Source organism: Carya illinoinensis, chromosome 10 (genome assembly GCF_018687715.1).
Source record: "Carya illinoinensis cultivar Pawnee chromosome 10, C.illinoinensisPawnee_v1, whole genome shotgun sequence".
Classification (NCBI taxonomy): domain Eukaryota; kingdom Viridiplantae; phylum Streptophyta; class Magnoliopsida; order Fagales; family Juglandaceae; genus Carya; species Carya illinoinensis.
Genome location: NC_056761.1, coordinates 6,570,629 through 6,597,492, shown reverse-complemented (window position 1 = coordinate 6,597,492; position 26,864 = coordinate 6,570,629). Strand labels below are relative to the sequence as shown.

The 26,864-nt window shown below is 35.7% G+C and overlaps 2 protein-coding genes and 1 pseudogene across 2 annotated transcripts; all 3 read left to right on the top strand.

The window, feature by feature from the left end:
- The first annotated feature begins 4,544 nt into the window (after positions 1 to 4,544).
- On the top strand, positions 4,545 to 5,964 carry LOC122278797 (ervatamin-B-like). Its single transcript, XM_043088997.1, has 2 exons — positions 4,545 to 5,040; positions 5,141 to 5,964. The coding sequence occupies exons 1-2, from the start codon at positions 4,614 to 4,616 to the stop codon at positions 5,728 to 5,730; spliced, it is 1,017 nt and encodes a 338-aa protein (XP_042944931.1). The 5' UTR covers positions 4,545 to 4,613; the 3' UTR covers positions 5,731 to 5,964.
- Positions 5,965 to 16,312: 10,348 nt separating this feature from the next.
- On the top strand, positions 16,313 to 16,924 carry LOC122278359 (uncharacterized mitochondrial protein AtMg00810-like). The gene has a single exon (XM_043088553.1). The coding sequence runs from the start codon at positions 16,313 to 16,315 to the stop codon at positions 16,922 to 16,924; it is 612 nt and encodes a 203-aa protein (XP_042944487.1).
- A 579-nt stretch (positions 16,925 to 17,503) lies between these two features.
- On the top strand, positions 17,504 to 19,774 carry LOC122279936 (annotated as a pseudogene).
- The last annotated feature ends 7,090 nt before the right edge of the window (positions 19,775 to 26,864 follow it).

The following is a 26,864-nucleotide window of genomic DNA, read 5'->3' as shown; positions in this document are numbered from 1 at the left end:
CTTCAAATATCTTCAAAATGATATTCTAATATGTATCTAAGAGGTTTAAGATCCTCCAATAAAATTATCAAAGCCATTGGAATAGGTTTAAACTACAAAAAATTTAAACTTTCTTAAAACAGAAACTGTTTTTCCTCTTCCAGTTTCTAAGTTTCTAGATCTAAGAAAATCTTTCACCAAAACCTTTAATCATGAAACAATCCTCAACCAATAATCATATACACATGTTAACAATACTCCATAAAAATTTCGGACCAATATCTATCCATTAGCTTGGTCAAAAACTTCAAACTATAACATATTCTCCAGTTTATCTCCCAAAATGACATTTCTAGAGTTTAAATAATATTTGACTAACCAAATAATCTTCAAATGGAATAAATAAGATACCCACGTAAACTAGACTAAAAAAGGAACAACTTGTATGAAGGAGACTTTATGATAAAATACTTACAAAAGCTTCTAAATGGGTATGCAAAAGAACACCTAAAAACTGTCCAAGAGAGTATCTAGTGTTCATCCAATGAAAGGTGTAAAGGAAAAAGATTTCGTAGAGAGTGGCTGGAGTTATTTATGGAAAAATTATGGAAGAAGATGAGGCTGGAGTAAGAGTTGAGTTTAGGTCTCTTTTACCCAGAGTGGGGGTTAAGTGTAGGTCTCTCTTACCCAATAATATCTACAAAAATCAATTCAAGATATTTTTACTCAATAATATCCACGAAATTAGCTTAAGATATTTATATCCAATAATATTCATAAAATTAGCTTAAGATATTTTTATCCAATAATATCTACAAAAATCAGCTCAAGATATTTTTATCCAATAATATCTACAGTTTTGAACAGACGTTTCGTCTGAAAATATGAAAAAGTGTTATTGCGCCATAAGACTTTAAATAACCCACCGAGTTTAATGGCACAAACCATAATACATTTAGACACTTCTAACTATTTCCAATAATCAAAAACACACTTCTGATATCATAATGAGTAATAATACTAACTATGTAGTTAGACTAAAACTTATATGATTAATGGATTTATGAAGACTTATAGGGTCTTCACGAGGTTCCTAAAGCCAATAGAAATTTTAGCATTGAATTTCTAGAGAGCTGTTACACGGCTATTCAGTGTTACAACCATTTTAATCAATCTTATTAGTCTCCACCTCCATCCTCCTTCACAGCTAATTTTACTTCTCTTCCACCGAATGGGCCTTCCTCAAATTACTGATTACTGGTTTCCCGACACTGTTGCAACTAATCATTTTACCTCTGATTTTGCAAATTTAAATTTAGACTCTATGCCTTATCTTGGCCCTGATCAACTTAGCATTGGTGATGGCTCGACTCTTCCCATCCAAAACACTGGCTCGACTCAATTCAACACTGCTTTTGGAAATTACATCCTTCATAAACTTTTGCATGTTCCCTCTATTACAAAGAATCTTCTGTTTGTTTGTCAGTTTTGTTTGGATAATGCTGTTTTCTTTGAATTTAATTCTTCTCGTTTCTTTGTGAAGGATTTACAAACCAAGGAGGAGCTTCTTCAGGGTTCCGTTAAAGATGGTCTCTATGTCCTTCTGCTGCAAACAAATGCTTCCACTCCTCAAGCCTTCATTGGTCAACGCACTTCCACACAAATATGGCATGCTCGCCTTGGTCATCCCTCTCCTCGGATTACTTCTCTTACTTTACGTCAATTTCAACTACCGATCACAAATAAGTCCACTCCTCAAGTTTGTCCATCTTGCTCCCAAGCCAAAGCTCATGCTCTACCTGATCCTCCATCTCTATCTACATTGGACAAACCATTCCAGCTTCTTTTTCTTGATGTTTGGGTTCCTGCTCCAATGCTTTCCTCTAATGCTTGTCGCTTTTACTTTTCCATTGTAGACGACTTTTCTAAATACATTTGGTTGTTTCCACTTCAATCTAAATCTGATGTTTCTAAAATATTTGTTGAGTTCGAGTGTTATGTTAAAAACATGTTCTCTACAAATATTTTATCCGTTCAATCCGACTGGGGAGGGGAATTCCGTCCCCTTCACAAAATACTACAATCTTGTGGTATTTCACATCGTCTCACATGTCCTTACTCGCATGCTCAAAATGGCACTATTGAGCGCCGTCATTGTCACATAGTAGAGACTAGCTTGTCTCTCCTTACTCATGCCTCAGTTCCCTTTAAATACTAGTCTGAAGCTTTTCAAACCGCTGCTTTTTTAATTAATCGCATGCCAACCCCCATTCTCCATAATAAATCACCATTTGAAATGTTGTTTCACAACACTCTGGACTATCAATTTTTACGTGTCTTTGGTGTGGCATGTTGGCCAAACCTTCATTCCTATAGCATTGATCACAAGGGTTATTGCTGCCTTCATCTGCCTACGGGCCGAACATATATCTCTCGTGATGTCATCTTTGATGAAACTACTTTCTCATTCTCTACACAGCCTAGTCTGAACACGACTCGGCCCTCTCTTCTGCAAACTAACATTCCTCTTCTTCCCCTCCCTATTTTTCCAGCCAGATCACTACTCCTTCAGCCCCTGTCAACTCATGTCCCAATTCACCTACTCGGCCCCTTAGTCCACGCCTAACTAATTCACCAATTCCTCCAGCAAACTCGGCCCATAATCCCCAGCTCGATACACCTACCAGTCCACACCTGCCCTCATCTTCTCAGCACATTATCCCTAATATCGCTATCTCCTCTCAGCTGCCATCAACATACACAGACCCATAGTCTATCTCTCCCGTTGGTCATCACCAATTTCTTCACTCATCACCAAATTTCTCCTCACCACCCACCTCTTCAACCATCCATCATAATTTTCCCTCACCCGATGGTCACTCGGACCAAAACACAATCTCTTTGTCCCCTTATTCGAACTGATGGAACCATTCCTTTTCCCCCTCCCAAACCATCATCCTCTCTCACTTCTTACTCCCAAAATGTCCCAAAAGAACCTTCCTCCTTCACTAAGGCATCCTGTTTTCCCGAATGGAGGGCAGCTATGGCCATTGAGTTTGCTGCTCTCTTGCAAAATAGTACATGGGACTTAGTTCCCTTCTCTTCTTCCTTTAATCTTTTAGGTGCTGAATGGGTCTCGAAATCAAAACGTCAGGCTGATGGTAGTCTTGAGCGCCGTAAGGCGTGACTTGTGGCCAAGAGATTTCATCAACATTCTGGCCTTGATTACTCCCGGTTGTAAAATCGGTAACTATAAGGCTCATTCTATCTCTTACTGTCACTCATAACTGGCCTTTGCACCAGTTGGATATTCAGAAAGCATTTTTGCACAGGGACCTTGAAGAAGATGTGTACATAACTGGCCTTTGCACCAGTTGGATATTCAGAAAGCATTTTTGCACGAGTACCTTGAAGAAGATGTGTACATGCAGCAGCCTTTGGGGTTTGTGAATCCCAATCTTCCCAACCATGTCTGTAAGTTAAGAAAGTCGATCTATGGCTAGCTCAAATTTGATGAAAACAATTAGACAATCACTCAATTACCCGTACCAAGTAAATTTTATGCTGGCAAGAAAGCAATTACCCGATCATCTATCAAAATTGAGGAGGCTACATGAGGTATGGAACAGTCGATGATAGACTGTTAATCATGGGGTGAAGATGGCTACATGAGGATTCAAATAGATTATAACGGTGCCTCAGGTCTTTGCGGTATCGCTATGAAAGCTTCCTATTCAGTTGCTTAAGTAGTCCAAAGGTTGACAGATCAAACCATGCATTTAGATAAATAAATTCTCCAAATGCTTCCCGGCCCATATGTGTTCAAGTCTTATGGACTCTGAAATGCCCGCATTGATATGATGGCCCCTCCTCGACTTCAATGTTAGCTGGATAGTGATAGTTATATTTTCTTGAAGGATGCAAAGTCATTACAAAGTAATTGAAGAACACACCAATTGAATTACTAAAACCAATTAACTATAAGAATAATTTTATTTAAATGTCTTTAGGATCTCCAATTCTTGACATGATCCAGAACCAACACCAACTCGAGATTACTATGAAAAAAATGAGTGTATGCTTGTTTTTCTCTCTTTCTTTTTTATTTCTTGGCTTTGATTATTCTTAATATATATATATATATATATATATATATATATATATATATATATATTCCATATACACAATGATTTCAATCGGTTGAATATATATGAACCTCAAGAACTATATATACTTTTGATCATGATAATTCTTGTTCTTAACTTCTCAATTTTCTGATGGGGAGTGCTTTTCGCAAATGGAGAACCATTTTGTGGGCTCTCAAAGCACATCTAATTTGAGGACAATTGCCAAAAATACCGATAAGGAGAGAAGGCCTTCAAAAAAGTCCTACCATAAATATTTCTTCGGAGGCCAAGAAACTTGCCAGAAATAATGTCAAATATGTGTTGGGGTTGACTTTCTTCTCGGAAAGGAAGGCAAGCCATACATCAACAAGATGTACATACCATGAATATTGAGGACGTTTGGTCTCCTATATATATAGCGAGATTGTGTACATTCTTCCTCACAATTAATTAGACACTAAATTTCTTTGCGGGGAAAAAAAGGCTGCTTAACTTGTTTTGGAAACAATGACTTTTATCACAGTCTTGTTGGTGATTTTGGGAACTTTTACATCTCAAGCGATGTCCCGAAGAATCCTTGAAGTTTCCGTTGCTGATAAACACGAGCAATGGATGGCTAAACATGGACGTACTTATAAGGACAATGAGGAGAAGCAAAAGCGTCTCCAAATATTCAAGGACAACTTCGATTTCGTGAACAAAGTTAACAACGAAGGGAATCGTACTTACAAGTTGAGTGTCAACAAATTTGCAGACCTAACAAATGAAGAGTTCCGTGCCACTCGTACTGGATACAAGCTCTCAACCGAACCGAAGTCAACCACAGCTGAGACAACGTCGTCGTTCAAGTATGCATCAGTGACTAAAGTTCCTTCGAGTATGGACTGGAGAAAGAAAGGAGCCGTCACTTCCGTTAAAGACCAAGGCGAATGTCGTAAGTGGATCATATAATCTAAAAAACTCAAGTTTTTCAATCCCTGCATTTATCATTTTGCTTGCGGTATTTCTGACATGATCGACTTAATTGTATGTAGAATGTTGCTGGGCTTTTTCAGCAACGGCAGCGGTAGAGGGGCTCACCAAAATCAAAACAGGGAAATTGGCCGACCTATCTGAGCAACAACTAGTGAACTGTGCCAGGGATGGAAATAATGGTTGCAATCGTGGTTGGATGGATAATGCTTTTCAATATATAGTAAAAAATCAAGGACAAACAACTGAAGCAAATTATCCATACGAGGCTGAGGACGGAACTTGTGACACAAAAAAGGCGTCTGCTAAAGCAGCTAAGATAACTGGCTTTGAAGATGTACCTGCCAACAATGAGGCGGCATTGCTAAAAGCTGCAGCTTACCAACCAATCTCCGTTGCCGTTGAAGGCGAGGGACGTGATTTTCAGCTCTATGCAAGCGGGATCTTCTCTGGAGGATGTGGCACCGATCTAAACCATGCTGTCACTTTAGTCGGGTATGGAGTAGCTCAAGACGGTACCAAGTACTGGTTAGTCAAGAATTCATGGGGTCAGAACTGGGGTGAGAGTGGCTACATGAGGATTAAAAGAGATCATTCTGATCCCGCAGGTCTCTGCGGCATTGCCATGCATGCTTCCTATCCAGTTGCTTGATTAATTAGTTAGTCCGAAGGTTGACAGATGGATTAATCACTTAGATAAATAATTCTCTATTGACAGATGGATTAATCACTTAGATAAATAATTCTCTATGTTTCCCATGTGTGTGGCTAATCATAATGTTATGGGCTGAGAAATGCCCGCATTGCCTTGAAGGCTAACATTTGTATTTATAGTTTCATCTAGGGTTTATATATGAACGTACGGAGGTACTGTTGCTCCCAACTACCTAATGCGAGTGGAGTAATAATATATAGTTAAAAAAATAATGATAAGCTTGCTTGAAAAACTAGTCCTGTACGTGGTGGTTTTCATTCAAGAAACTAAACACCTTTCTAAATTTGTACTTGTCCAAGGGTTGTTGGGTTCTTTGAAATGTCACGAGCAAAGATTGGAACAACGCGATCCAAAGAATCAAAAGATCTAGAGTGCATGCATTTCAATCTGCTGCTAATAATGTTGAAAATTAATATTGAAAGAAAATCTAGCTACTCTAGAGCATGATGGTATGTATAAAGGAGATTCTTGAGGGAGGGAGGTAGCTAGACAAGAAAAAGGAAGATGAAGATGTAGATCAAGAAGTAGAGACATATAGCTATGAGAGAAGATGAGTGATGAAGGCTCTTCATTATAAAGATCCAATGTTTACAAGAAGAGGGCTGATCCTGTTGAGAAAGATTGTTGGTTTTAAGAGAAAGCCTCAATGAACGCTACACCATTAATTGTATGTAAGAAGTTTGCATTGGTTGCTTGCAAAGCACGTAATTGTAGATTGAAAAAAAATTAGCAAACAAATTTCAACGAGGAAAAAGAAGGGAAGAGTGAAGGAATTAAGATTATTTTACGCTACACCATTAATTGTATGTAAGAAGTTTGCATTGGCAGCTGCTTGCAAAGCACGTAATTGTATATTGAAGAACAATTAGCAAACAAATTTCAATGAGGAAAAAGAATTAAGGTGAAGCAAGGGAAGAGTGAAGGAATTAAGATTATTTTATGCTACTCAATATATTTTTGAAAAGAGCTTCTACAATTAATTATTTCGTTCTGAAAGCGTTAAAACTCATTAAATAAGTCTTTTTTACGTACACACTACAACAGATTGGACTTTTTCGGGCAATTATAATTCGCCGGCAAACATAGAAAAATCCCCCTAATTCCATATGCCGGTGATTACAAACTTGCTGGACAATCGCTGGTACTATTCAGCCATTTCCAATATACTACGATGGAAATTAAAAATTGCCGCTAAAAATAAGGCTTTTGGTAGCGAATTTTGAATCGCTGCCAAAGGAATTAAAAAATAGAAAGTTATTTGGTAGCGATTCAAAAATCGCTATGATTAAATTTTCCAACGATTTTTGAATCACTGGCAAAAGAATTTTTACTTTTTAATTCATTTGGCAACGATTCAAAATTCACTGCCAAATTAAATAGCAACGATTTCTTAATCGTTGGTAAAGAAATTTCGGTTTTAATATTCCTTTGCTAGTGATTAAGAAATCGTTGCCATTTGATTTGCCAGTGATTTTCAAAATGCTGGCAAAAGAATTTAAAAACCGAAAGACCTTTAGCAGCAATTCAAAAATTGCTGGCAAATCAAATGGCAGCGATTTCTTAATCGCTGGCAAAAGAATTTCGATTTTTTAACTCATTTGGTAGCGATTCAAAATTTGCTGCCAAATTAAATAGCAACGATTTCTTAATCGCTACCAAAGGTCTTTTGGTTTTTAAACTCCTTTGCCAGCGTTCTGGAAATCGTTGGCATTTAATTTGCTAGCGATTTTTGAATTGCTACCAAAAGTCTTTCGGTTCTTAAATTCCTTTGGTAGCGATTCAAAATTTGCTGTCAAATTAAATAGCAACGATTTCTTAATCGCTACCAAAGGTCTTTCGGTTTTTAAACTCCTTTGCCAGCATTTTGGAAATTGCTGGCATTTAATTTGCCAGCGATTTTTGAATTGCTACCAAAAGTCTTTCGGTTTTTAAATTCCTTTGCTAGCGTTTTTAAAATTGCCGGCATTTAATTTGCTAGTGACATTTGAATTGCTGCCATTTAACTTTCGGTTTTGAATTTCCTTTAGCAGCGATTTTTAAGGAAAATTTGGCACCACCTACCTATTTAATTTTTTTATTTTTAAATTTTTTGATGGCGAGCTTTCAATCGCCGCCAAAACCGAAAAATCGAATTTTAATAACCCATGAAATAATGGGTTTCATTAATAGTTCCCAAGTATGAAAATTCATCTAATTTTCATGCTTTCATCCAATTCATGATCAATTAACGTTTCCATACATCAACAAATATAGTTGAGACCATTTTATCAAATACAAACATTTTTTCAAGTGTCGACTCAACCAAACTCATATATATTTTTACATTGGGTGGTGCATTATATTGATCATATTAAGTACAAGCTGAGCTACTAATTACATAATAGATAGTTACCACTATTATATAATTGATTTGAAGACTCTACTATCACTAAAATAAACTCTACAATCTGTACAGATTGTTTTGTTTGTTCTTTGGACTGGCCATCAGTACTGATGTGTAAGGGTGTACGTCGCTCCCACCAGAGTTTGTGAGCCATGCAATGTAGTTCATGTTTTCTAAAAAGAAAAATGGTGTGAAAGCTCATGATCATGAATAAAAAAAATTTCCTATTTAATGCCAGGCAAACGCGACCAGCTTTCTTCATTGTACGTGCTTGAAAAACAGCTCCACCCACAAAGATTAATGAGAATTAATAGAATAGATTATATATTGTTTTGGAATTAAGGAAGCAGATCATATATATCAATGATCATCCATCTCAATCAAGCACCAAAGACGAGATCACTTGCCGTTCCATTTAAGTTAGAATTGTAATGAAATATATAGACTAAAATTTAGGTGTCAAATGGCGAAGCTACGTACCTCGATAGATAATCAGCTGATCATGAATTTGATTGTCCAGATTATAGAATTTTCACGGTATTTGCCACCGTGACAAAATGCCGTTTTCCAATAGATTATTTATGTAAGGAAAAATTATTTATGCAGTTGCAAGCTCCTTATATTTATTTAGAAAAAATAGGAAAAACTTGGGATCCTCGTGCAAATTTTAACTTTTGCATGATTAACCTCACTTTTCTTTGAAGGAGTGTGGGATTTGTACAGTTTATAAGAACTATAACTAACATTACTCATATGAAATGAATATTTGCAAGCGGTGAATGTATCAATCTTCATAAATAGATTCGATGGATCGCTAACCCACTATTCACAATAGAATAAGAAAAATTCTACTTGTAAGTCGTGTAGAAGACAAATATATTTTCCACCTCAACTATATGATATAATTATTTCATTTAATTATAAGAGTAATTTAAAATTTTATAACATGCATGCCAAATTTTTTCTTGTTAGTGTGGTGTGAATGGTGCGTCCAGGCGCTTACAGATTGAAGAGCTCATAAAATTATAAATATAACGTTTTGGGAGGGATCTCAATTTATTTCCTACTTAGCCCACCATATCAAACATGGGAGGCCAGCCTGCAGGGTCCCAATAATGTTAAAATTGAAGACAAACATATTTTTAAAGGAATGGAACTCCCAAACACAAGAATATTCAAACAATATCATCATAGAACATACAAATAATTAATATATTAATCAAGAAATTCGATTTAAGGACACATCAGATCAAACAGTACATGACGAATACGTAGCCAGGCCAACTAGTAGGATGAGTTCCCAAAAGACAATCCAATGATCATCAGTTTATTTAATTAATACCATGGTTGCAAATATATGAAATTTAATTAAAATGTTAAATAGAAGAACGTAAACGGAGATCTGGAGCTGAACTTTCCGTTGTCAATCATACAATATTTTTTACGGCTTTTGGGAAATTATGTCCCTCATCATGTGGCGTACTAATTCAGAGTTGAAAGGAAGAAACATGAGGAAGGAATCTTCTATATATACCCGTTTCTTCCCAACCATTGGTATCATCACTCTTTGGCTTCCTGAAATCATATCCCTAAGATTAACTATCAAGCACACTACCTGTCATATCAAGTTGGGAAAAAATGGCTTTGATTATTGGAAGAGCATTGATCCTATTGAAGTTGGTTTAATGTGATGTTATTTTCCAGAAATATTCTTCACATTATTTCTGAATTTACTATGTTTAGTCTTTACTATTATTAGCTTGTGTTTGGAAGTTCTATCTCTATTTTTAATGAAGTTTGTGAGTCTCATCAATGTAAGCATATATATCAGATTAATGAGAAATAAAGTAACAGAACAGTCAGAATCAATCTTCACGTTGGAGATTGAAGTTTTTCTCGAAATACTCTGTTTTTCCTATGTTAATTTGCTTGTTTAAAACTAACAATTGGCATCAGAGCTAACTAGGTTCATCTAAGGGTCGAAAATGGCTACCTTTGGAGCAACTACATCAGTTACTATCTTTAGTGGTGAGAACTACGACTATTGGAGTATAAAGATGAAGACTTTTTTCTTATCTCGGGATCTCTGGGATGTAGTAGAAAAAGGGGTTGTAGTTCCTTCAAAAGGAGTTTCAGATTCTGCACAACATAAACAAGAAAGCACTAAGGATGCAAAAGCCTTGTTCATCCTACAACAAGCTGTGTATGAATCAATCTTTCCAAGATTGATGAGGGCTAGCACTTCAAAGGGAGCATGGGAGATTCTACAGTCAGAATTTCAAGAAAATACTAAGGTAAAACTCATCAAGTTTCAAGGCTTTAGAAGAGAGTTTGAGAATTTAAAGATGAAAGACTCGGAAGAAGTGAAAGAGTATTGTTCCAGATTAGTTGAAATTGTAAATCAAATGAGGGCTCATGGTGAAGAGGTGACTGATCAAAGGATTGTTCAAAAAATTTTGGTTAGTTTATCTAAAAAATATGATCATATAGTAGCAGTAATCGAGGAGTCAAAGGATTTGCAAACTCTATCAGTTACAGAGCTGATGGGATCACTTCAAGCTCGTGAACAAAGGTTAGCAAGAAGGGGTGATGATTCCTTGGAGCATGCTTTCCAATCCAAGGTGAATCTGGAAAATAAGAAAACAAAGGATGATAAGAAAAAGCCTTATAAAGATCAAAAGAATTCTGATCATGTTCAAAACGAAAGCAAGATGAAAGGTAAGATAGGTGATTTCCTCCCTGTGGTATTTGCAAGAAAACAAACCACTTGGAGAAAAATTGCTATCATGTCGGGAAGCCTCAATTCTGGAATTGTAAGAATTTTGGGCATATGGAAAATGATTGTAGATATAAGAATAATCAACAAGCCAACTATTCAGAAGAAAAAGAGGGAAAGGAGCATTTGTTTTTTGCATGTCAAGCCCTCACTCAAGAAGAAAAATTATGGTTCATTGACAGTGGTTGTAGCAACCATATGGCTTCTGATGAAATAATTTTCACTGATCTGGACACTTCTATTAAAGCCAAAGTCAAGATGGGAAATGGAGAACTTGTTGAATCTAAACGAAAAGGCACGGTGGCCATCTCAACAAAGAAAGGTACCAAGTTTATTAAAAATGCATTACTTGTTCCTTCACTTGATCAAAACTTGTTAAGTGTCGGCCAAATGATGGAAAATGGTTATTCCTTGGGTTTTGAGAATGATTTGTGTAGAATATATGATGAAAAAAATAAAATCGAATTGGCTGAAGTAAAAATGGGGAGAAGTAGAAACTTTCCCATTCAATGGAGTTTTCCTAAGGCTATGGTGGCAACAGTAGATGAGACAATGTTATGGCACTAAAGATTTGGGCATTACAATCTTAATTCATTGAGATTATTGCATCAGAAGGAGATGATGACAGATTTACCTCTCTTGGAAAAAGAAACTGAAGTGTGTGAAGGGTGCATGGTTGGAAAGCAACACAAACTGTCATTTCCTTCAGAAAGTAATTGGAGAGCTAAAGAAAAATTACAGTTGGTTCATACTGTATGTGGACCAATGAGGACTTCAACTCACAATCAAAGCAAGTATTTCATTCTCTCTATAGATGATTTAACTATAATTGTGACGCCCCCAAATTCCGTTTGGGATTGGACGGAAATTTGAAGCGTCGAGACATGCAACACAAGGTTACCTGCCCCCGTTCATGACATATAAGATGCAATGTTCCTAACATGCATCTAACATTATGCAATATTTGCAGCGGATACATTTTTTCTTTAGCAATACTATGCACCAAATTGAAAATATCTCAAATGCTTAAAACATACTTGATGCAACTCCATCGTACAAGTAGTAATTTACGTTAACTACTATATTAACATTGACGTCGCACCGTCGCTTAGTCAACTGTGTCTAGTTGGTCAGCTCCTGATTCTCCTTCAGGTCCTGTAACAAGATCTACCATTCGGGAGGAATGGTAGTTGGGAGTACCACAGTGAGATTTGATTAAAATCTCAGTAAGTTAACAAAAAACTTCCACACAGGCTAATGATGCATGGATGACAGTAAAAGCATTAATGCATAATCAAATTCATAAGTAATTAAAGCATAACTTGACGTACAACATAGCATAATTAATATAATTTAAATTGAAATGTGAACTGAACTTGACTTGACATGAACTTGATTTGAAACTTGACTTAACATGAACTTGTTCTGAAACTTGACTTAACATGAAAAATACATACTCCACTTGACTTGACTTGATATGAACTCGATCTGAAACTTGACTTAATATGAAAAATACATACTCCACAATTGTTGTGGCCCCATGTATTCTGTACATCACAATGCATGTAAATACATACTCCACAGTGTGGCCCCATGTATTCTACACATCACAATGCAGTTAAATACATACTCCACAGTTGTTGTGGGCCCATATTCTACGCGTCACAATACAATTAAATACATATTCCACAGTTGTTGTGGCCCCATGTATTTTACGTGTCATAATTGATGTGTCTCACGTAATGTATACGTCACAATTGATGTGACCCCATACTTCGTGTGCCACAGTTATTGTGGACCCCACGAAACTGAATGTAACTCAAGATGAAACGTGACTGGAATATAAAAAGACAGAAGTACTAACGTAACATAACGTGACTTGAACATAACTTGAAAGACATGACCAACTTGAGATAGAAACATTTCGTAACATGACATATAATAGACAACATATTTAACATGACATACTTGCAATAATGAATATTACATGACTTGACATACATGTAATAGATGACATACTTAACATGACGTACTTGTAATGTATAGCAATACATGACAGAATATATTACGTAACAGTTTTCATATACATGACAGAATATATTATGTAATAGATAAAAACTGATGACAGAATAAATTCTGTATAATAGACAGTTATGTGATAACTTGGCATGGCATGACATATATGATAACACACATACATACCCTGTAGTTCCTTTACTTAGCACACATACACAGTAGACTGCTAATAAGTTAAAAACTAACTTACCTCAATTTCTGCATTTTTTATAAAACATCAAACGCGATCACGAGGAACTGTAATTAGTGATTCTAAAAATTAGCACTAAATCACTAATAATTTGAAATATGGAAAATAATAACTTAAAGAGTAAAATTTTTATTTTACTCTCTACATGTAGGAAAATGACCGTTTTACCCATAACTTAAGGATTTTGCATACTAATTCCAAAAGTCACCAAAATTTACATGCCTCATGTAAATTTTATCCTCAATTCAAATATCAATTTAGAAAAATTTAAAACTAATCACAACTATTAAAACTCCATAGGGCCGAAATTTCCACATGCTATTTCCATTAATTTTTGTTTCCAACTTGTTTTGATCAACCTTTTGATCTATGAGTTATAAAGATGTGATCTTCAAACCAAACCATCACATGGTTTAAAAAGATGTCCTAAAACATATATAAGTTTCTAATTCAAGATCACATGGTTAAACATTAACCAAAACATAAATTGAGTCAATAACATCCACACTTTAGCCTATCCGAATATCTCTTTACATAAAATTTTATATCTTTGAAACTAACATCAAATATCTTCAAAATAATAATATAACATGTATATAAGATGCTTAGGATCCTCCAATAAAATTATCAAAATCATTGGAATAGGTTTAGACCACCAAAGAGTTAAACTTTCTCAAAACAGAAACTGTTTTTTCTCTTCCAGTTTCTAAGTTTCTAAATCTAAGAAAATCTTTCATCAAAACCTTTAATCATGCAAAAATCCTCAACCAATAATCATATACACATGTTAACAATACTCCATAAAAATGTCGGACCAATATCTATCCATTAGCTTGGTCAAAAACTCCAAACTATAACATATTCTCCAGTTTATCTTCCAGAATGACTTTTCTATAGTTTGCATAATATTTGACTGAACAAATGATTTTCAAATGGGACAAATAAGATATCCACGTAAACTAGACTAAAAAAGGAACAATGTATATAAAGGATACTTTATGATAAAACACTTACAAAAGTTTCGAAATGGGTGTGAAAAAGAACTCCTAAAAGCTGTCCGAGAGAGAGTGTTTGATATTCTTTTAATAGAAAGTGTAAATGAAGATAATTTCGTGGGAGGTGGCTGGAGATACTTATGGATGAGATATGGAAGAGATGAGGCTAGAGTGAGAGTTGAGTGTAGGTCTCTCTTACCCGGAGTGAGAGTTAAGTGTAGGTCTCTCCTACCCGGAGTGAGAGTTAAGTGTATGACTCTCTTACCCAATAATATCTATAAAAATCAACTCAAGATATTTTTACCCAATAATATCCACGAATTTAGCTTAAAATATTTTTATCTAATAATATCCACAAAATTAGTTTAAGATATTTTTATCTAATAATATCCATAAAAATTAGCTCAAGATATTTTTATCCAATAATATCTACAGTTTTGAACAGACGTTTCGTCCGAAAATATGAAAAATAGTTATTGCGCCATAAGACCTTAAATAACCCACCGTGTCTAATGGTACAAACCATAATACATTTAGAGACTTCTAACTATCTCCAATAATCAAAACACACTTCTGATACCATAATGAGTAATAACACTAACTATATAGTTAGACTAAAACCTATATAATTAATGGATTCGTGAAAACTTATAGAGTCTTCACGAGGTTTCTAAAGTCAATAGAAATTTCACAATTGAATTTCTAGCAGGCTGTTATAATAATGATTTGGGTTTATTTCCTTCATGGGCAGTAAATATAACTCCCAAGAATTTGAAAAATTTTGTGAAGCTGAGGGAATAGAACATCAACTATATATGGCTTATTCTCCACAACAGAATGGAGTGTCCGAAAGAAAGAATAGGATAGTTATGGAAATGACAAGATGTATGTTACTTGAAAAAAGATTGCCCCAAGAATTCTCGGGTGAAGCAATGAACGCTGCTGTGTTCTTACTTAATCGTGTGCCTAGAAAAACAGTTGAAAGTCAGACACCTTTTGAAGCTTAGAGTGGAATTAAACCCTTTACAAGTTTTTTAAGGGTGTTTGGTTGTAATTTTTCTATGCATGTTCCATTTCAAAAGAGAACTAAGCTGGAAGAGAAAGCAGAAAAAGGGATATTTGTGGGATACAACAACATTTCAAAAGGTTTTCGAATTTTCAACTTGAAAACAAGAAAATTGGTTGTGAGCCGAGATGTGAAGTTTAATGAAAATGCATCTTGGGATTGGGAAGCTGGGAAAGTGATTAAACAGAGTGTAGAGGTACCAGTTGAGTCACTAATAGAAGAAGAAACAGAAGTTGAAGTTAGAGATTTTCAGCAAATTGAAACCAGAAGCTCCACTGCTGAACAATTGTCCTTTGATTGTAGTGATGAAGAGTCATCTCCTGAATCTCCCATAAGAAGAACAAGATTACTAAGTGATGTTTATGAACATTGCAATTATACTTCTCTTGAACCAGAAAGTTTTATAGCTGCATCAAAAGAAAAAGTGTGGCTAAAAGCTATGGAAGAGGAGATAAAAATGATTGAGAAAAATGAAACTTGGGAAATAGTGGCTCAACCTGTAAATAAGGAAATCATTGGAGTTAAATGGATTTACAAGACCAAGTTGAATCCCAATGGTTCAATACTGAAACATAAAGCAAGACTTGTAGTCAAAGGCTATGTACAATAGCCAGGAATTGATTACAATGAAACTTTTGCACCGGTTGCAAGAATGGACACTATAAGAGTACTTGTTGCACTTGCTGCTCAAAAGGGATGGAAGATTTGGCAACTAGATGTAAAGTCAGCATTCCTAAATGGTATACTGGAAGAATAGGTTTATGTCAATCAGCCTGAGGGGTTTGAAAAAGAAAAAGGCAAAGTTTATAAGTTAAAGAAAGCCTTGTATGGATTGAAACAGGCACCACATGCCTGGTATGGAAGAATTGATAGTTACTTTACTGATCAAGAATTCAGGAGGAGTAAAAGTCAACCAACATTGTATGTGAAGTCACAAACTAGTGCTGAACTGATCATTGTATCCTTGTATGTTGATGATCTTGTATTTACAGGAAATAATGTAGAGATGATTGAAAAATTTTAAAAGGAAATGATGGCCAGTTTTGAGATGACTGACTTGGGAAAGATGCACTATTTTCTTGGGATGGAAGTAAGCCAAGAAAAAGATGAAATTTTTTGTTCCCAAAAGAAATACACAGAAGATCTGTTGAAAAGGTTTAATATGACAGGTTGCAAGTTAGTTGCAATACCATTGATTCCTAATGAAAAGCTGAGAAATGAAGATGGTGTTAAGAAAGTGGATGCATCAACCTATAGAAGCTTAGTGGGAAGTTTGCTTTATTTGTGCAATACTAGACTTGATATTCTGTTTGCTACCAGTATGCTTTCAAGGTTTATGCAATGTCCAAGTCAGATTCATTTTGGAACTGCTAAAAGAGTTCTAAGGTACTTGCAAGGAACAATTGGTTTGGGCATGTGGTACAAGAAATCTTCGAGTATAAAGCTGGTAGGCTTCACTGATAATGATTGGACAGGCTCATCTGATGATATGAGAAGCACTTCAGGATACTGTTTTGGCCTTGGATCTGCTATGTTATCTTGGAGTTCAAAGAAACAAGGATATGTAGCTCAATCCACAGCTGAGGCAGAGTATGTTGAGAAGAATTCTAGAAGATATAGGGGAAAAACAGTAAGGTTCTACTGAGATTTTTTGTGACAATAAATCAACAATTGCTATTGCCAAGAATCCTGTTCAGCATAGTCGAACCAAGCATATAGCAATCAAATACCATTTTTTGTGTGAAGTGGAAGCAAATGGAGAAATTGAATTAAAGTTTTGTCGTTCAGAAGAACAAATAGCTGATATTTTTACAAAAGCTCTTCCTAGAGACAAGTTTCAGTTTCTTAGATCAATGCTTGAAATATCTGAAAAATACATCAAGGAGGAGTATTGAAGTTGGTTAATGTGATGTTATTTTCCAGAAATATTCTTCACATTATTTCTGAATTTACTATGTTTAGTCTTTACTATTATTAGCTTGTGTTTGGAAGTTGTATCTCTATTTTTAATGAAGTTTGTGAGTCTCAATGTAAGCATATATACCAGATTGATGAGAAATGAAGTAGCAGAACAGTTAGAATCAATCTTCACGTTGGAGATTGAAGTTTTTCTCAAAATACTCAGTTTTTCCTTTGTTTGCTTGTTTAAAACTAACAGATCCTCCTCACATTGTTGGGGATATGGGTTGCCCAAGCACCTTCCCGCACGTTGCATGAAGCTTCCATGTTGGAAAGCCACTAGGAATGGATGGCTCTTTATGGACACACTTACAAGGATAGCGCAGAGAAGGAAATGCGTTTCAAGCTTTTTAAGCTCAACGTAGAGTTCATCGAGTCTTTCAACAGCGATGGAAATCGGCCTTATAAGCTAAGCGTCAATGAATTTTCTAATCAAAGTAATGAAGAATTTCGAGCCCTTCACAATGGATACAAAAGGACCTCCAATCTTAGGTCAATTCCAATTACCATTTAGGTATGAGAACGTGACTGCAGTGCCATCTAGCATTGATGGGAGAACAAAAGGAGTTGTCACCCTCATTAAGGACCAAAAAACATGTGGTACGACAAATATACTCTTTCCTTATTTTATTTAATAGATAATGTGAACATCATGATTTGCTGGATTTCCTAACATGGCATGTACCTTGCCTTATGATATGAATCTAGGATGTTGCTGGGCATTTTCTGCTGTTGCAGCCATGGAGGGGATCACCCAAATCACAACAGGAAACTTGATCTCTCTTTCGAAACAAGAATTAGTTGATTGTGACACTAGTAGCAAAGACCAAGGCTGAGAGGGGGGCCTAATGGATGATGATTTTGAATTTAGAGAATATCTTCAAACAGGCATAACCTGCGCTCCCTCAAAAGCTGCATCCAATTGTAATATGCCACGTAGACACTTCATTTTCAAAACTTGTGACTGCACGACAGAGGATCTGGTTTTCATCTCCCTCCCTCCGAATTTGAGCATCTAGTTTTCATCTCTCTCTCTCTCTCTCTCTCTCTCTCTCTCTCTCTCTCTCTCTCTCTCTCTCTCTCTCTCTCTCTCTCTCTCTCTCTCTCCATGAGACCTGAGCCCCACCACTCCTAAATATCTTCCTATCAAGCCCGAGCCCTTGCCCCTGCCCCACCACTCCCTCCCTCCTTCCCTCCTATTGAGCCCTAGCCACCCACCCCTGCGTCCCTCCCGTCTCTCTCTATCCAGTTTTGCAGCCAGGAAAACCCGTGAGGAACGCGACCCAATCCTCTCTGCCCTCCTCTCTGCCACTCTCTCTGCCCACTCTCTCCGTCATTGCTCCTGGCATTACTCCTGACCAGCATGGCTTTCCATTGTTCCTAGTATGCCTTTTAAGCTAATATGATTTTGGTTTTGAGAGTGAGTTTGATTGTGGTTCGAAATCATTGGATTGTTTGTGGGTTGATTTTGGCGTGTACTGCTTTGCTTTGTATAGGATCTTGCTTTGCCTATGGGTTGATTTGTATTAAGATCTTGCTTTGCTTGCTCTGTTTAAGTTCAATGGTGGACTTTGAAATCATGTTCTGTGCAGCATCATTGTTAAGTTTGAATTAAAATGAGAACTGGCAAATGGCTTATCAAGTGTTAAATTTAAAGATCTAACAGCACCTCCCCATCTCACAAATTTTCAGTTTGTGAACTCCATATCATGAAAAAAAAAATGTCTTTGCCAGAACATCATCATATCATACAAAGTAAAATCCAAAACTCAAAATTACTCAAAACAAGAATTTAACAGATCTCCTATTCAAAACAAGAGATTCACAATCTGAAAATAAGAATTTATTAGACAGTAAGCCAACCATGTGCAACGGGCTGAACGGCTGAACTGTGCAACGGGCTAAAGTGAAGGCTGCGATAGGATTGAGAGAACCGCGTAGTGTGGTATCTGATTTTCTCTCTATTTGACAAATCTGATTTTGCTATCTCCTATAGTGTGGTTCACAGAATCTAGATTAGGATCAATGACATGTTAGGCTCTTATTTGTTGTCGCTGAAGTGGTGAGAACGTCATGACCACCCAGAAGAGGAACTGTTGAACTTATCATCCAAAACAAAGGCCTTACAATTGAAGCAAAGTACCCATACAAGGGAGTGGATGGAACTTGTAACGATAACAAGGCAGCATCCCATGCAACCACCATCAAAAGATATGAAGATGTGCCTGCCAACAATGAGCAAGCACTGCTTAAGGCAATGGCTAACCAACCAATTTATGTCGCCATTGTTGCGAGTGGCTTTGCTTTTCAGTTTTACTCGAGCGGAGTCTTCACTAGAGAGTGTGGAACAGAACTAGACCATGGTGTGACTGCAGTTGGTTATGGGACAACAGCCGATGGGACTAAGTACTGGTTGGTAAAGAATTCATGGGGCACCAGTTGGGGTGAAAAAGGATATATTAGAATGAAGAGGGACATTGATGCTCCGGAAGGTCTATGCGGCATTGCCATGGAGTCTTCCTATCTCGTTGCTTGAATTATATTGGAGTGATGTATACATCTTATTCACGCATTGTCCCATGGTGTTTGCTATATATCTCCATGCTGCTTATCTAAGTATAATGTCCTACTTTTCCTATGTTGTTGCATTATATACGAGATTTAAAAATAGAACTGCTTGATTTTTTCCTCTTTTTTTAAAGCTTATAATCTTTAAGTATGCTTCAAGTTCCATTGTCATATATATACAGCAATCGATTGAATATTAGCTCCAATTGAGGCACCATATTTGGGTTCGTAAAGAACAATTTGATAACAATACGACAAAAATTCCTAGTAGTCTGGATATCAGTAATTATATGTAATCCACTTAATTATATACCCAATCCAATTAGAAGCTCAAGTCCAATCTTGTAGCCTTTAATGGATGGATGTGGTTCATGATCAAGATACTCAAACTTCTTATTAGCCTAAAAATGGTGGCACTAGCTCTTGCTTTGGGGCCACATTTATCATTATTCAAACATATTTATTACCATTCGAGCGGGTTTGGTATCATTCAAACAGAATGGACCCGTTCAAATGGATATAGTAAATCATTCAAATAGACAATTATTTTTCAAGACGATTGATTTCGTCCTTAAATAAAATCGTTCAAATGATAAGTTATTGTTTAAATAGTATCTACAACTCGGGTTATTTTTGGGACGAAGTTTGGATTTCTTCTCTAAAAGTCAAATTTGTCATAGTGATATACACTTGAGCACAAAATTCCGCGTTTCAATAGATTAGAAAAATAGAAGAGGTTTTACAATAGAAATGTCAACAAAAATAATACGCAAGGGGTATTGGAAGTGCATTAGTCATTCTTCGTAAATTGATTTGATGGATCGCTTCCCCACTATCATGATTAGGTACAATAGAATAAGGAAATTCCTACTAATAAATGATACATCTTTTACGTCAAATTGATGACATCTTTTTCAAAGAAGAAGTACGGTATCTCCAATTTTGTCCATCCCCACTTTTGGTGAAGATATATATTTTATAATAAAGCTTTGTGATTACGAAAGGCGTTCTAAAACCAAGCTTTAAGAAAAACTCGATCTAACTCTATATATATTGTGCTAATTACAATCAAAATCTAAGTAATCTCAAAACATCATGCATTCTATACTCCCCCAAAGTCAATGATGACAGTTGAATAGCCAAAGAATAATTGGTCGAAACACTTATTGTAGGGGTGACAATATGTTACACGATCCGTTAACCCAATACGAATACGACACGATAATAATGGATTAGAATTTAGTTTTAATGGATTCGTATCAAAACGGGTTGACCCGTTAAGACACAATTGCTTAACGAGTTGATAATGAGTCAACCCGTTATGATACGTTAAGAAAATTAAAGTTACAATTATATCATTATATTTAAAAGTAAAATTGTTAGAATTTCAATTTCAATATTTTTATTGTTTGTATTGTAATTTTAGACTTGTAACTAACTTTATAAATTTTATAAATATTTTGATTTTAAAGTTTATATAAAATTATGCTAAATTTAATCAGGTCAAACCGATTAATTTTGGGCCTATTCAACCAATTTACATAAATAGTTTGAAACAGGTTGTATTATGTTGTATTAACCTATTACGTAATATTTACTAATGGGTCAAAACGGGTTGAAACGACACGACCTGTTATGTTAATGGGTCATGTTAGAATTTGAGATTTTGACACGATAAGCTTAACGGGTCGGGTTAGGGTTGAGCTATATAGTATAATATACATATTTTGACATAACACGAACACGACTCGTTAACACGATTTACACCCCTAACCTATTGCACCTACTTTTGCAAGTTAATCAGCAATAAAATTACCCTATCCATATCAATGTTCAATAAAAAAAAGATCAAACTTGTTGGAAAGCAAGAACGTCCTCGCAAATGTTATAAAATTGCCATGGTGGAGAAGTGAAACCATTGAACAATGACTCCTGAATCGGTTTCAAATATTACATCCAAGAAATCTAGCAACAAACAAAATAAGAGGCCTTGGTTTAGACCCATCAACTCAGCCAAAGTTTAGTTTCATGTCCCAAATGGAGAGAAAAGGAAAACATTGATTCGCTAGTTGCATTTCACAACGTACCTCCAACTCTTGCCATATATACCAGGATTTCCAAATGAAGAGTGCATGATATTTATGTATTTTAAAACTGTAAATATCATTTATTTTTCTTAAAGAGAGTGCATAACGTTTGCATAGTCTAAGATTAATTGTATCTAACATTACTCATATACTGCAATTTGCGTGCAATGAATCTATTACTCTTTAGAAATAGATTTGATGGATCGCTAACCCACTATCATTAGTCACACTAGAATAAGAAAAATTCTACTAATAAGTAAAGTGTGACGCCCCCAAATTCTGTTTGGGATCAGACGGACATTTGAAGCGTCGAGACATGCAACACAAGGTTACCTGCCCCCGTTCATGACATATAACATGCAATGTTCCTAACATGCATCTAACATTATGCAATATTCACAGCGGATAATTTTTTTTTTTAGCAATACTATGCACCAAATTGAAAATATCACAAATGCTTAAAACATACTTCATACATAAAGACCCATTGAGTAGATCACAACACTAGTCCAAAATGATTATGATCCAAAAAATACTAAAGATGCAACTCCATTGTACAAGTAGTAATTTACGTTAACTACTATATTAACATTGACGTCGCACCGTCGCTTAGTCAACTGTGTCTAGTTGATCAGCTCCTGATTCTCCTTCAGATCCTGTAATAAGATCTACCATTCGGGAGAAATGGTAGTTGGGACTACCAAAGTGAGAATCATAAATGCATAATCAAATTCATAAGTAATTAAAGCATAACTTGGCGTACAACATAGCATAATTGACATAACTTAAATTGAAACATGAACTGAACTTGACTTGACATGAACTTGATCTGAAACTTGACTTAACATGAAAAATACATACTCCACAGCTGTTGTGGCCCCATGTATTCTATGTGTAAATACATACTCCACAGTTGTTGTGGCCCCATGTATTCTACACAAACTTGACTTAACATGAAAAATACATACTCCACAGTTGTTGTGGCCCCATGTATTCTACGTGTAAATACATACTCAACAGTTGTTGTGGCCCCATGTATTCTACACAAACTTGACTTAACATGAAAAACACATATTCCACAGTTGTTGTGGCCCCATGTATTCTACGTGTAAATACATACTCCACAGTTGTTGTGGCCCCATGTATTCTACGGAAACTTATTCTTTAACTGCTTAAATACATACTCCACAGTTGTTGTGGCCCCATGTATTCTACGTGTCACAATTGTTGTGTCTCACATAGTGTATGCGTCACAATTGCCGTGACCCCATACATAAGTAATCAAGATGAAACGTGACTGGAATAGGAAATGACTGAAACCCTGATGTAACATAACGTGACTTGAATATAACTTGAAATACATGACCAACTTGAGATAGAAATATTTCGTAACATTGCATAACATATAATAGACAACATGACATACTTGCAACAGTAAATATTACATGACTTGGCATACATGTAATAGATGATATACTTAGCATGACGTACTTGTAAGGTACAGTAATACATGACAGAATATATTATGTAACAGATAAAAATTGATGACAGAATAAATTCTGTATAATAGACAATTACGTGATAACTTGGCATGGCATGACATATATGATAACACACATACATTCACTGTAGTTTCTTTACTTAGCACACATACACAGTAGACTGCTAGTAAGTTAAAAACTAACTTACCTCGATCTCCGCATTTCTTATAAAACTTCAAGTGTGACCACGAGGAACTGTAATTAGTGATTCTAAAAGTTAGAACTAAATCACTAAATAACATTTGGAGTTTTTGGTTTTACATTTAGTCCAAAAACAGAAACTTTTTCCTCAACTAGTTTTGATAAATCTCTTGATCTATGACTTATAAATATATGATCTTCAAACCAAACCATCACATGGTTTAAAAAGATGTCCTAAAATATATATAAGCTTCTAATTCAAGATCACATGGTTAGAAATTAATCAAAACATAAATTTAGCCAAGAATATCCACACTTCGGCTTATCTGAATATCTCTTTGCATAAAATTTCATATCTTTGAAACTAACATCAAATATCTTCAAAATAATAATATAACATGTATATAAGATGCTTAGGATCCTCCAATAAAATTATCAAAGTCATTGGAATAGGTTTAGACCACCAAAAAGTTAAACTTTCTCAAAACAGAAACTGTTTTTCCTCTTCCAGTTTCTAAGTTTCTAAATCTAAGAAAATATTTCATCAAAACCTTTAATCATGCAAAACTCCTCAACCAATAATCATATACACATGTTAACAATACTCCATAAAAATTTCGGACCAATATCTATCCATTAGTTTGGTCAAAAATTCCAAACTATAACATATTCTCCAGTTTATCTCCCAGAATGACCTTTCTATAGTTTACACAATATTTGACTGACCAAATGATCTTCAAATGGGGCAAATAAGATATTCATGTAAACTAGACTCAAAAAGGAACAACTTATATGAAGGAGACTTTATGATAAAACACTTATAAAAGCTTCAAAATGGGTGTGCAAAAGACCTCCTAAAAGCTGTCCAAGAGAGAGTGTTTGATATTCTTTCAATGGAAAGTGTAAATGAAGATAATTTCGTGGGGAGAGGTGGCTGGAGATACTTATGAATGAGATATGGAAGAGATGAGGCTAGAGTTGAGAGTTGAGTGTAGTTTTCTCCTACCCAAAATATTTATAAAAGATTATCTCATAATATTCTATCCAATAGTATCTACAAAAAATCAACTTAAGATATTTTTATCTAATAATATCTGTAAAAATCAACTCAAAATATTATTACCCAATAATATTCATGAAAATTACCTCAAGATATTTCTTTTTATCCAATAATATCTACAGATTTGAACAGACGTTTTGTCCGAAAATATGAAAAAATGTTATTGCGCCATAAGACTTTAAATAACCCTCCGAGTCTAATGGCACAAACCATAATACATTTTGACACTTCTAACTTTTTCCAATAATCAAAAACACACTTCTGATATCATAGTAAATAATAACACTAACTATGTAGTTAGACAAAAACCTATATGATTAATGGATTCGTGAAAACTTATGGGGTTTTCACGAGGTTCCTAAAGTTAATAGAAATTTTACAATTAAATTTCTAGCGGACTGTTACATAAAGTGTGAAAGATACATGAATTTCTAGGTTAACAATATGATATTATTTAATTTGAATGAAAGTAATTTAAAAGATTTTAAAACTTGCAAACCTAAGTTTTTTCTAGTTAGTGGTGTGAATGATTCATCCTTTACATGACCAACTTACAAATAGAAGAATTCATAAAATAAACATATCCTTTTGGGAGGGATCTAAATATAATTCCAAATTAGCCCACCATGTCAATTACGGGAAGGCCGCCAGGGTACCAATAAAGTTAAAATTGAAGCCAAATATATTGTCAAGAATTGAAAAATTGAATCACTTTCATTCAAAATACTTGCCGATTACAATGATACACGGATGGTTAAATAATTACAAGGAGCATAGCTAAGTATGCAAATACTAGACTAAGTATGGAAATAACCAAATGTAAGGAAATTAGACTAAGTATGGAAATAATTGATATTTACAAATAAATAATGCTTGCTGAAAATATGGTGAGGATTTTGTGCAAATTGGAATCCGGTGATTGTGTTGTCAAGACTCCCCCTCAAGTTGGCGCATGAAAGTCCGTAATGCTCAACTTGCATAGAAAATTATGGAAGAGTTCGCGACCTAAAGCTTTAGTGAAGATGTCTACAATTTGCTCATGTGATGACGTATGGACTGCAGTGAGTAGACCAGACCGGACCTTATCTCGAATAATGTGACAATCAATCTTAATATGTTTGGTGCGTTCATGAAACACGGGATTATGGACAATATGCAGAGCAAATTGATTATCACAATGCAAGCTGAAAGGTTCAGGATGAGAGATACCAAAGTCAGTGAGGAGTTGTTTCAACCATGTCAGCTCGCATGTGGTGACAGCCATAGCTCGTTATTCAGTTTCAGCGGAAGAGCGAGCGACAGTCATTTGTTTTTTGGTACTCCAGGAAATGGGACTCGTGCTGAGCTAAATAAAAAAACTAGTGGTGGAACGGCGGGTAGTGGGGCAGCTGGCCCAATCAGAATCAGTGTAGGCAGTAACATGTAAGGTATTGGAGGATGGAAAGAAAATGCCTTGACCTGAACTGCCTTTGATGTAACGGAGAACACGGGTGGCTGCTTGCATGTGAGGAAGGAGGGGAGCATGCATAAACTGACTGAGGATGTTCACAGCGAAGACAATATCAGGACGAGTGATAGTTAGATAGATGAGTCAGCCCACAAGTCATTGATAGGGGCTTGCATCAGGAAGAAGGGTGCCATCTTGATTGTTGAACTTCAAGTTTTGTTCCATGGGAAAGGGAGCGTTCCGGGCACCGAGTTGGCCACTGTCTTTCAAAATATCAAGAGCATATTTTCGTTAATTAAGGAAGATGCCTTTTGATGAACGAGCAACTTTGAGACTAAGAAAATATTTGAGGGGGCCGAGATCCTTGGTTTTGAAATTGGTGTAGAGAGCACGTTTGAAGTCTTCTATTTTGGAGAGATCATTGCCAGCAACCAGAATATCATCAACATAGACGAGCACAATGGTGATACTCGTGGTTGTGACCAAGGTGAATAAAGAGTGATCTGCTTGAAATTGAATAAAACCTGCATCAAGAAGCACAGTGGTTAGTTTAAAAAACTAGTTGTGGGATGCCTGTTTGAGACCGTAGAGAGATTTGTGAAAACGGCAAACACGGGTCTCCCCCTTAGGGCAATATCCAGGAGGGGGTGTCATGTACACTTCTTCATCAAGATCACCATGGAGGAAGGCATTGTTGACATCAAGTTGGTGAATGAGCCATTGTTGAGTGGCAGCAACAGCTAACAAGCACTGGACAGTAGTCATTTTTGCAACAGGGGCAA